We start from the raw sequence: 12,041 nt of genomic DNA, 5'->3' as shown, positions 1-12,041 counted from the left end.
AAGCTACGCACTGACCAACAGGCAGCCTGTGAAAGAACTGCATGCTCATTCTACAAGGGCCAAAGCTGCTACCACTGCATACCCAGAGAATTAAAGTAGACTTTCTATTACAAGGATGCTGTATCTTCCAACTCCCAAAGAAATTCTTAATCTGTTCTCCAGTTTCAGTTATTAGCTAGTTAAAATGTTGCCAAGAAGGAGAATATTTCCTGTTTCACTTAAATTGGCTAGATTGAGAAATCTCAGTGAGATCTGTGAATAACCTTTTAAAGTTAGTAAACGTCCTTGACAAATGTGCAAACCCATTGAAAACCACCATCTTCTTGCTCCCTCTCAATCAGTGTTTAGAAAAGGCTCAGCACCGAAACAGCCAACCTTTATAATCTTTGACAACATCCACTCTGTGCTGGAAAGTGGTGTTGCATACCTACTTATGCTTTTGAACTTATTGGTGCCCTTCAACATACTCGATCATAACAGGCTTCTGCAGATTTTAGAGTATCTTATACATCTTGTGGGTGTAGTTATGAGGTGGTTTGCATGCTTCTTGACAAATCGAAGACATCCGTCTAAGCTCAGAAGATACAGGTCAAAGGCTGTCTCCTTTACTTGTGGCATTCCACAATGTTTGATTATTGCTCCTTTTGTCCTGAACTTGAATATGGAGCTTCTGGAAATGTTAATGGAGGAAACTGGATGCCCATTCACTAATATGCTGACTGTACGCCGATATGATTAAAAATCTGTACTGCCCAAGATGTCATTAGAGTCTGCACAGGCGTCAAAACTCTGTGTCCACCAATTGGGCAAAATTAAATCCTGAAAAAGGTTAGGGCTTTCAGTATGAATATATCAGAGTGTCCTCCGTATATAGATCAAACCGTGTGATGTGCTTTTTTTCTCTTTAGGGCTTCCAGGAAAGTCTGGTGTTTCCAGAGCAGAAAAGTAAAGCAGAAATTAATCTTGTATCGTCCGAGAATACTCCCAGAGTATGTCATTCGTTTTTTGTTTTACAAAAACAAACTCTTGCAAAAAAAAAAAAAAAACACTGAGCAACTCAATGAAACATGGTAGCCGTTCTGCGAACATTCAAAGAGCTTATACCCCAACAAACCGGACTACCTTTTCTCAACCATCAATAGATCTGGAAGTACTAAAAAAAAAAAAAAAATTGAGCAGTCTACAGACTCCAACTCCAGAGTAAAAGTGTCCACACACGCTTTTGCTGGTATAGCGACAATACTTTCTCACTTGCTTCCAGTTGATATCAGATTTTTTTTAGTTACCTTCTGGAAAAGACTGAAATCCTTCCTATTTGAACTACATCTAGACAGTGCAAACCGTACCTTTCTGGTTGTTATTTCATTCTGGGCACACGTGTCGAAGTCATCCGACTCCGGTTGAGATACCGGCACAGAGTATACTCAACACCGAGAACCTGGCTCCGACCAAACTCGACATCGAGATACTGGCTCTGACCAAAGTAGTCACAGAGAGATCGGCACCCCGAAACTGAAAAAAGTGGCATCCGAGCCGAAAAAGTCTGTTGAAAAAGTTTCGGTGCCGAAACACCCAGCTTCGGAGCCGAAAAGAAGCTCCTACTCCGAAGAACAACGCCTTTCAGCACAACTACAAGGCCATAAATTTGGACAAGAGCTAGAAGTGGGGGAGCCAGATTATACACAAAGAAGGCTCCATATTCAAAAAGAAACAGGGAAAATAAGAACTCTCCCTCCTATTAAGATGAAAAGGAAACTTGCTTTCCAAGACACAGAAAAACAACCAAAAGCAAAGGTGGCAAAAGAAGTAACTCCACCTCGTTCTTCGCCATCACCTCACCACAACCGTCACCAATTGCGACCCCCCCCCCCCCCCCCCATGATGCAATCTCCAACTCACACAGGGATGAGCCAGGATGACCCAGATGCATAGCATCTATATGATGCACTAGTATCTGACAATAGTCCAGACTGCTGCCCAGCAAGGCCATCACCACCTGAAGACAGTACTGCTTACACGCAGGTGGTGTCCAGAGCAGCTGCTTTTCACAATGTGGCACTGCACGCTGAACCTATTGAGGATGACTTTTTATTTAATACTTTGTCGTCAACACACAGTCGGTACCAAAGTCTTCCAATGTTACCAGAGATGTTGAAACACGCGAAATAAGTATTTCAAGAGCCCGTCAAAGGCATGGCTGCGTACATCAGGACTCAAGCCGGAAATACAACAAGTCGTGCTGAATATGCCATTTAACGGACAGCAGTTGTTTGGGCCGGAGGTGGACACTGCTATCGCAAAACTTAAAAAGGACACGGATACGGCCAAAGCCATGGGCGCACTCTACTCCCCACAGAGCAGAGGCACATTTCGTAAAACACAGTTTTGAGGGGGGTATCGAGGACAAAGCACAGAACCCTCAACCTCACAAACAAGGCCCACTTATCAGAGCCAATATCAACGGGGAAGTTTTCGGGGACAATTTAGAGGGGGCCAATTCCAAAAGAGTAGAGGGAAGTTCCAAAGTCCCAAAACTCCTCAAAACAAGCAGTGACTTCCACGTCACAAATCCCCAACACATAACACCTGTGGGGGGGAGACTAACCAAGTTCTACAAACATTGGGAGGAAATAACAACAGACACTTGGGTCTTAGCAATTATCCAGCATGGTTATTGCATAGAATTTCTAAAATTCCCTCCAAACGTCCCACCGAAAACACACAATATGTCAAAACAACATATAGATCTTCTAGGACTAGAAGTTCAGGCATTGCTACAGAAAGAAGCAATAGAATTAGTACCAAAAGATCAATTAAACACAGGAGTTTACTCACTGTACTTCCTGATACCCAAAAAGGACAAGAGCCTGAGACCGATACTAGATCTCAGAACATTAAATACCTACATCAAATCAGACCATTTTCACATGGTTACTCTACAAGACGTAATCCCACTGCTCAAACAACAAGACTACATGACAACACTAGACCTAAAGGATGCATATTTCCATATACCAATACATCCTTCACACAGAAAGTACCTAAGGTTTGTATTCCAAGGGATACATTACCAATTCAAAGTGTTGCCATTCGGAATAACAACTGCGCCAAGGGTTTTTTACAAAATGCCTGGCAGTAGTAGCTGCACATATCAGAAGGCAGCAAATACATGTGTTCCCATACCTAGACGATTGGTTAATCAAAACCAATACGCTAAAACGGTGTTCACAACACACAAAATATGTCATAGAAACCCTACACAAACTAGGTTTCTCAATCAACTACGCAAAGTCACACCTGCAGCCGTGCCAAACACAGCAATACTTGGGAGCAACTATCAACACAGCAAAAGGGATTGCTACTCCAAGTCCACAAAGAGTACAAACATTTCACAATGTAATACAAACCTTGTATCCAAAACAAAAAGTACAAGTCAAAATAATACTGAAACTACTAGGCATGATGTCCTCATGCATAGCCATTGTCCCAAATGCAAGGTTACACATGAGGCCCTTACAACAGTGCCTAGCATCACAATGGTCACAAGCACAGGGTCAGCTTCTAGATCTGGTGTTGATAGACCGCCAAACATACATCTCGTTTCAATGGTGTAACAGTATAAATTTAAACCAAGGGCGGCCTTTCCAAGACCCAGTGCCACAATACGTGATAACAACAGATGCTTCCATGACAGGGTGGGGAGCACACCTCAATCAACACAGCATCCAAGGACAATGGAACATGCAGCAAAAACAGTTACACATAAATCAGCTAGAACTGTTAGTGGTATTTCTAGCGCTGAAAGCATTTCAACCCATGATAACCCACAAATACATTCTTGTCAAAACAGACAACATGACAACAATGTTGTTTCGAGGGCAAACCACAGAAGCCACAACCTCACAAACAAAGCCCACTTACCAGAGCCAGTATCAGCGGGGAGGTTTTCGTGAACAATATAGAGGAGGACAGTTTCAAAGAAACAGAGGAAAGTTCCAAAGTCCCAAAACTCCTCCAAACAAACAGTGACTTCAAGGTCACAAATCCCCAACACATAACACCAGTGGGGGGGAGACTAAACAAATTTTACACACATTGGGAGGAAATAACAACAGACACTTGGGTCTTAGCAATTATCCAGCATGGTTATTGCATAGAATTTCTCAAATTCCCTCCAAACGTCCCACCGAAAACACACAATATGTCAAAACAACATATAGATCTTCTAGGACTAGAAGTTCAGGCATTGCTACAGAAAGAAGCAATAGAATTAGTACCAAAAGATCAATTAAACACAGGAGTTTACTCACTGTACTTCCTGATACCCAAAAAGGACAAGAGCCTGAGACCGATACTAGATCTCAGAACATTAAATACCTACATCAAATCAGACCATTTTCACATGGTTACTCTACAAGACGTAATCACATGCGGCCACCCGCCTCCCTGGGAGCCTGTAGCCGTTTCGAAGTTGATCTTGAACATTTGTAAATATATCACTTTAAACCACATTATGTACATACATATTTACTCCATTGCATGGGCACTATTACTATAATACACAACTCCTACCTCACCCTCTGCGTGGAAAACAATCTAAGATGGAGTCGACGCCCATGCGCAATGGAGCCAAAAGGGGAGGAGTCCCTCGATCTCGTGACTCGAAAAGACTTCTTCGAAGAAAAACAACTTGTAACACTCTGAGCCCAACACTAGATGGCGGGATGTGCAAAGCATGTGAATCTGCAGCATCTCATGCCACGAACAGATGTACACTGGGTAAGTGACATTTTCCATATATAGCACTTAAGTTCTTTTCATTGTGCTTTGGCTGCTCATAATTTATTGTTAAACATTTGATGGACTGTTGAAATGTATTCACTGTGTTGGAGAGAAAATTATCACCAAGTATGGTACATATGATACATGATTGAGTTTTCCATCATGGGTTTGAACATATTAATAAAGGAGGAATTTAATCTTGATAATTGTTTTGTTAAAGACACTTGAAGGAACATTACAAAAAAAACTTTGTTGTTTTGTTGATGACCAAGTCTTTTCCAGCAGATGTTTTGCTTTTGAAAAATGTGGAAGAAATTTGTTTGATGAACACTCCTGAATTTTGCTTTTAAACATACAAGCCCATATTTAAGAGTTCGACTGACATGTACGTTTGTGCTCTTACTTTCACAAAGATAAAGGAATCTGAGGGTGTGATCAACGACGAGCTTCCAAACTGTTGGGAATGTCCGAAGTGCAATCATGCTGGAAAAACTGGCAAAGTGAGTTAATCTACCTGAATATTTACTAGCTTGTTTTCTTTCTTTTTTTCCTTGAGCCAAGGTGCTGCTGTGTTAGAATTTAGCATCACTGAGGTACAGAAATGTTTAAGAAACTACATCACATACACTAGGAGTCTGCAACAGGACATTGCATACAAATACATAATTTAAAATGTAATCAAATGTTTGCCATTCCCATAGCATAAAACTAGCCTTCCACTTAATCTCGAGTTCAGGTGCCACAAGAAGGTGTAATTGCTGGCATTTTAGATGTGGAGGATTTAGTTTGAAGGAAAAGCTCATACTTTCTCAAAAGCCAAGTAGCCATGTGTGAGAAGAGGAGTAGAGGAGCAACCTTGATAGCCAACAATGATAATTAAACTAGCTAAACTGATTGATAGTAATACTGTACGAATGGCTCATGAATGTACGTAGGGTGAAGTTTGAGTGCTGGAAATGCATACTGCAGGGACAGTGGTTACTGCACGTCAGAAATCACTGTTAAAAATTGTCTTGCTACAATGTTATGGGTGGGGTTAGAGTTTCAGTCGTAACAGGGAGGGATAGAAACAGTAACTGCTAGTTTCTTGTACCAGGTGCCACTCTCCAAACTGTGGCATAAAAAATGTACCATTGTCATGTTATGGCTTTCCCTATTTCCTACATTTCAAATTCTACCAGTGTTGGAAGATCCATGATGGTAGATAATGGCTGCTTTAGGATTGCAGGAACAGTTCTGTAGGCATTTATAGCCTTTGCTTTCCTTTTCCCAAGCAATAGGGCATTGTGGTGGGAATGTAAACTGCTTCATTAGCTGTTAAAACTAAACATGTGTCAGTGGTGTGTGTGTGTGTGTGTGTATGTATGTATGTATATATATATATATGTTCGATGGCATGTGTAGCTGCAGATACACATGCTGTGCACTTCCCGCCATCTGGTGTTGGGCTCGGAGTGTTACAAGTTGTTTTTCTTCTAAGAAGTCTTTTCGAGTCACGAGACCGAGGGACTCCTCCCATTTCGACTCCATTGCGCATGGGCGTCGACTCCATCTTAGATTGTTTTTTCATCGGGTTCGGACGTGTTCCTTTTCGCTCCGTGTTTCGGGTCGGAAAGTTAGTTAGAATCTCGGAAAAATCGACGGTATTGTTTGCGTTCGGTATCGGGTTAGTTACAACAGATCGACACCGAATTGAGAAGAGCTCCGGTGGCCCTTCGGGGTTTTTTCGATTCCCGTCGGGGCCTGGTCGGCCCGGCCACGTGTCTCTTCAAGGCTGATGGAACGGACCCCATTTCGCTTCTGTCCAAAATGCCATAGCAAGTATCCATATACAGATCAACACCTGGTCTGTAACTTGTGTTTGTCACCGGAACACAAGGAGGATACTTGTGAGGCCTGTCGAGCGTTTCGGTCGAGGAAGACACTCAGGGACCGAAGAGCAAGAAGACTGCAAATGGCGTCAGCGCCGACAGGACAAGGGTGTTTCGAGGAGGAGGAAGAAACATTCTCCACCCAGGATTCGGACTCGGAGGAGGTCGATCCCGAAGAAACGCCGAAAACTGTGAGTAAGACGTCGAAACAAAAAACTCACGAAAAGACTGCCAAAGCCCAGGGGACGCCACCGCCAACAGGCCATGGCTTAACCCGAAAAGTAGGTGACCGTCCATCGGCACCGAAAAAAGGCGAGCTGGTGTCGAAGTCATCCGACTCCGGTCGAGATACAGGCACGCAGCAATCTCGGGCCCGAGAGAGTGGCGCAGTAGAGATTCGGCACCAAGACAGCGGCACCGAAGTTGGTCGGCACCGAGAGGGCACGACGCCGAAAAGAAAAAAGATTTTGTCGGAGCTGAAAAAAGCTGCAGAAAAGGTTTCGGTGCCGAAACATCCGGCAACCGAACCGAAAATTAGTTCCTATTCAGAGGAACAAGGACTGTCCTCTCAAATGAAGACACACAGATTTGAAGAGGAATTACAAACAATAGAGCCAGATCACACGCAAAGGCGGCTCTTTATTCAAAAAGATACAGGGAAGATCAGCACTCTTCCCCCCCAATCAGAATGAAATGAAAACTTGCCTTCCAAAACAAGGACAAGGACAAACAGCCACAAGCAAAAGTGGCTAAACAAATAACACCACCACCATCCCCACATCACTCTCCTCAACTATCACCGGTCGCCACTCCACCAATGATGCAATCCCCAACACATACGGGGATGAGTCAAGATGACCCTGACGCATGGGACCTTTACGACGCACCAGTGTCAGACAATAGTCCTCAGTGCTATCCAGCAAGACCCTCGCCACCTGAGGATAGTACAGGCTACATTCAAGTGGTATCAAGGGCAGCAGCATTTCACAATGTCAGCCTTCACTCAGAACCCATTGAAGATGACTTCCTTTTTAATACACTGTCGTCTACGCACAGTCAATATCAAAGTCTGCCAATGTTGCCCGGAATGCTAAAACACTCCAAACAGGTGTTTGAAGAGCCTGTCAAAGGGAGAGCCATTACTCCAAGAGTAGATAAAAAATATAAACCGCCACCAACAGACCCAGTGTACATCACACAACAGCTATCACCAGACTCTGTTGTAGTTGGAGCAGCACGCAAAAGAGCCAACTCTCATACTTCAGGAGACGCGCCACCTCCAGATAAAGTGAGTAGAAAATTCGACGCGGCAGGCAAAAGAGTGGCGGCACAGGCAGCAAACCAGTGGCGTATTGCAAATTCGCAAGCTTTGCTAGCCAGATATGATAGGGCCCATTGGGACGAGATGCAACACCTTATTGAACACTTGCCAAAGGAGTTTCAAAAAAGAGCGCAGCAAGTGGTCGAAGAGGGACAAAATATCTCCAATAACCAAATTCGATCAGCAATGGATGCTGCAGACACAGCTGCTAGAACTGTCAACACAGCAGTAACGATAAGGAGGCATGCATGGCTGCGTACATCAGGATTTAAACCAGAGATACAGCAAGCTGTGCTGAATATGCCATTCAACGGACAGCAGTTGTTTGGGCCGGAGGTGGACACTGCAATTGAAAAACTTAAAAAAGACACTGACACAGCCAAAGCCATGGGTGCGCTCTACTCCCCGCAGAGCAAAGGCACATTTCGAAAAACACAATTTCGAGGGGGGTTTCGAGGGCAAACCACAGAAGCCACAACCTCACAAACAAAGCCCACTTACCAGAGCCAGTATCAGCGGGGAGGTTTTCGGGGACAATATAGAGGACGACAGTTTCAAAGAAACAGAGGAAAGTTCCAAAGTCCCAAAACTCCTCAAAACAAACAGTGACTTCAAGGTCATAAATCCCCAACACATAACACCTGTGGGGGGGAGACTAAACAAATTTTACACACATTGGGAGGAAATAACAACAGACACTTGGGTCTTAGCAATTATCCAGCATGGTTATTGCATAGAATTTCTAAAATTCCCTCCAAACGTCCCACCGAAAACACACAATATGTCAAAACAACATATAGATCTTCTAGGACTAGAAGTTCAGGCATTGCTACAGAAAGAAGCAATAGAATTAGTACCAAAAGATCAATTAAACACAGGAGTTTACTCACTGTACTTCCTGATACCCAAAAAGGACAAGAGCCTGAGACCGATACTAGATCTCAGAACATTAAATACCTACATCAAATCAGACCATTTTCACATGGTTACTCTACAAGACGTAATCCCACTGCTCAAACAACAAGACTAAATGACAACACTAGACCTAAAGGATGCATATTTCCATATACCAATACATCCTTCACACAGAAAGTACCTAAGGTTTGTATTCCAAGGGATACATTACCAATTCAAAGTGTTGCCATTCGGAATAAAAACTGCGCCAAGGGTTTTTACAAAATGCCTGGCAGTAGTAGCTGCACATATCAGAAGGCAGCAAATACATGTGTTCCCATACCTAGACGATTGGTTAATCAAAACCAATACGCTAAAACGGTGTTCACAACACACAAAATATGTCATAGAAACCCTACACAAACTAGGTTTCTCAATCAACTACGCAAAGTCACACCTGCAGCCGTGCCAAACACAGCAATACTTGGGAGCAACTATCAACACAGCAAAAGGGATTGCTACTCCAAGTCCACAAAGAGTACAAACATTTCACAATGGTAATACAAACCTTGTATCCAAAACAAAAAGTACAAGTCAAAATAATACTGAAACTACTAGGCATGATGTCCTCATGCATAGCCATTGTCCCAAATGCAAGGTTACACATGAGGCCCTTACAACAGTGCCTAGCATCACAATGGTCACAAGCACAAGGTCAGCTTCTAGATCTGGTGTTGATAGACCGCCAAACATACATCTAGCTTCAATGGTGGAACAGTATAAATTTAAACCAAGGGCGGCCTTTCCAAGACCCAGTGCCACAATACGTGATAACAACAGATGCTTCCATGACAGGGTGGGGAGCACACCTCAATCAACACAGCATCCAAGGACAATGGAACATGCAGCAAAAACAGTTACACATAAATCACCTAGAACTGTTAGCGGTATTTCTAGCGCTGAAAGCATTTCAACCCATGATAACCCACAAATACATTCTTGTCAAAACAGACAACATGACAACAATGTACTACCTAAACAAACAAGGAGGAACACTCTCAACACAATTGTGTCTCCTAACACAGAAAATATGGCATTGGGCGAGTCACAACCACATTCGCCTAATAGCACAATTTATTCCAGGAATTCAGAATCAGTTAGCAGACAATCTCTCACGGGATCACCAACAGATCCACGAATGGGAGATTCACCCCCAAATACTGAACACTTACTTCCAAATTTGGGGAACACCACAAATAGATCTATTTGCAACGAAAGAAAACTCAAAATGCCAAAACTTCGCATCCAGGTACCCACAACATCAGTCTCAGGGCAATGCGCTATGGATGAACTGGTCAGGGATATTTGCTTACGCTTTTCCCCCTCTCCCACTCCTTCCATATCTAGTAAACAAGTTGAGTCAAAACAAACTCAAACTCATGCTAATAGCACCAACATGGGCAAGGCAACCTTGGTACACCACACTACTAGACCTGTCAGTAGTACCTCATGTCAAACTACCAAACAGACCAGATCTGTTAACACAACACAAACAACAGATCAGGCATCCAAATCCAGCATCGCTGAATCTAGCAATTTGGCTCCTGAAATCCTAGAATTCGGACACTTACACCTCACACAAGAATGTATGGAGGTCCTAAAACAGGCTAGAAAGCCTACCACTAGACACTGCTATGCAAATAAATGGAAAAGATTTGCCTATTACTGCCATAATAATCAAATTCAACCCTTACACGCATCTACAAAAGATATAGTAGGATACTTACTACATCTGCAAAACGAAAAACTAGCTTTCTCTTCCATAAAAATACATCTTGCTGCAATTTCAGCTTACCTGCAAATTACGCACTCAACTTCATTATTTAGGATACCAGTCATTAAAGCGTTTATGGAAGGCCTAAAGAGAATTATACCACCAAGAACGCCACCAGTTCCTTCGTGGAACCTCAACATTGTCTTAACACGACTCATGGGCCCACCTTTTGAGCCCATGCACTCTTGTGAAATGCAGTACTTAACGTGGAAAGTTGCATTTTTAATTGCCATCACATCTCTAAGAAGAGTGAGTGAAATTCAAGCGTTTACCATTCAAGAACCATTTATTCAAATACACAAAAATAAAGTTGTTCTACGAACAAATCCCAAATTTTTACCAAAAGTAATCTCACCGTTCCACTTGAATCAAACGGTAGAATTACCAGTGTTCTTCCCACAGACAGATTCTGTAGCTGAAAGAGCACTACATACATTAGACATCAAAAGAGCACTAATGTACTACATTGACAGAACAAAACTAATTCGAAAGACAAAACAACTATTTATTGCCTTTCAAAAACCTCATACAGGAAATCCAATTTCAAAACCAGGCATTGCTAGATGGATAGTTAGGTGCATTCAAACCTGCTATCTTAAAGCTAAAAGAGAACTGCCTATTACACCAAAGGCACACTCAACCAGAAAGAAAGGTGCTACCATGGCCTTTCTAGGAAATATTCCAATGAACAAAATATGTAAGGCAGCGACATGGTCTACGCTTCATACATTTACCAAGCACTACTGTGTAGATGTGCTAACTGCACAACAAGCAACAGTAGGTCAAGCTGTACTAAGAACATTATTCCAAACTACTTCAACTCCTACAGGCTGAACCACCGCTTTTGGGGAGATAACTGCTTACTAGTCTATGCACAGCATGTGTATCTGCAGCTACACATGCCATTGAACGGAAAATGTCACCTACCCAGTGTACATCTGTTCGTGGCATTAGTCGCTGCAGATTCACATGCGCCCACCCTCCTCCCCGGGAGCCTGTAGCCGTTTAGAAGTAGATCTTGAACATTTGTACATTTGTAAATAGATTACTTGAAACTTTATTATGTACATACGCATTCACTCCATTGCATGGGCACTATTACTAGCATACACAACTCCTACCTCACCCTCTGCGGGCAAAACAATCTAAGATGGAGTCGACGCCCATGCGCAATGGAGTCGAAATGGGAGGAGTCCCTCGGTCTCGTGACTCGAAAAGACTTCTTCGAAGAAAAACAACTTGTAACACTCCGAGCCCAACACCAGATGGCGGGATGTGCACAGCATGTGAATCTGCAGCGACTAATGCCACGAACAGATGTACACTGGGTAAGTGACAT

General features: G+C 42.9%; 1 protein-coding gene across 5 annotated transcripts in view; it reads left to right on the top strand.

Annotated features, from left to right (window-relative positions):
• Positions 1-12,041, top strand: part of KDM2B (lysine demethylase 2B) — a 715,168-nt gene that overhangs the window by 587,518 nt on the left and 115,609 nt on the right. For 3 of the 5 annotated variants that reach the window (XM_069214907.1, XM_069214906.1, XM_069214903.1), the window contains exon 16: positions 5,196-5,283. In XM_069214907.1, coding sequence (XP_069071008.1) covers positions 5,196-5,283 — 88 coding nt within the window. The remainder of the gene's footprint in view (positions 1-5,195; positions 5,284-12,041) is intronic. The other 2 variants (XM_069214908.1, XM_069214905.1) reach the window with 1 other exon arrangement.

This window comes from Pleurodeles waltl, chromosome 11, assembly GCF_031143425.1.
Source record: "Pleurodeles waltl isolate 20211129_DDA chromosome 11, aPleWal1.hap1.20221129, whole genome shotgun sequence".
In the NCBI taxonomy this organism is placed as follows: Eukaryota; Metazoa; Chordata; class Amphibia; order Caudata; family Salamandridae; genus Pleurodeles; species Pleurodeles waltl.
Note: the sequence above shows the minus strand (reverse complement) of the source record. Positions and strands in the feature narration are given on the sequence as shown.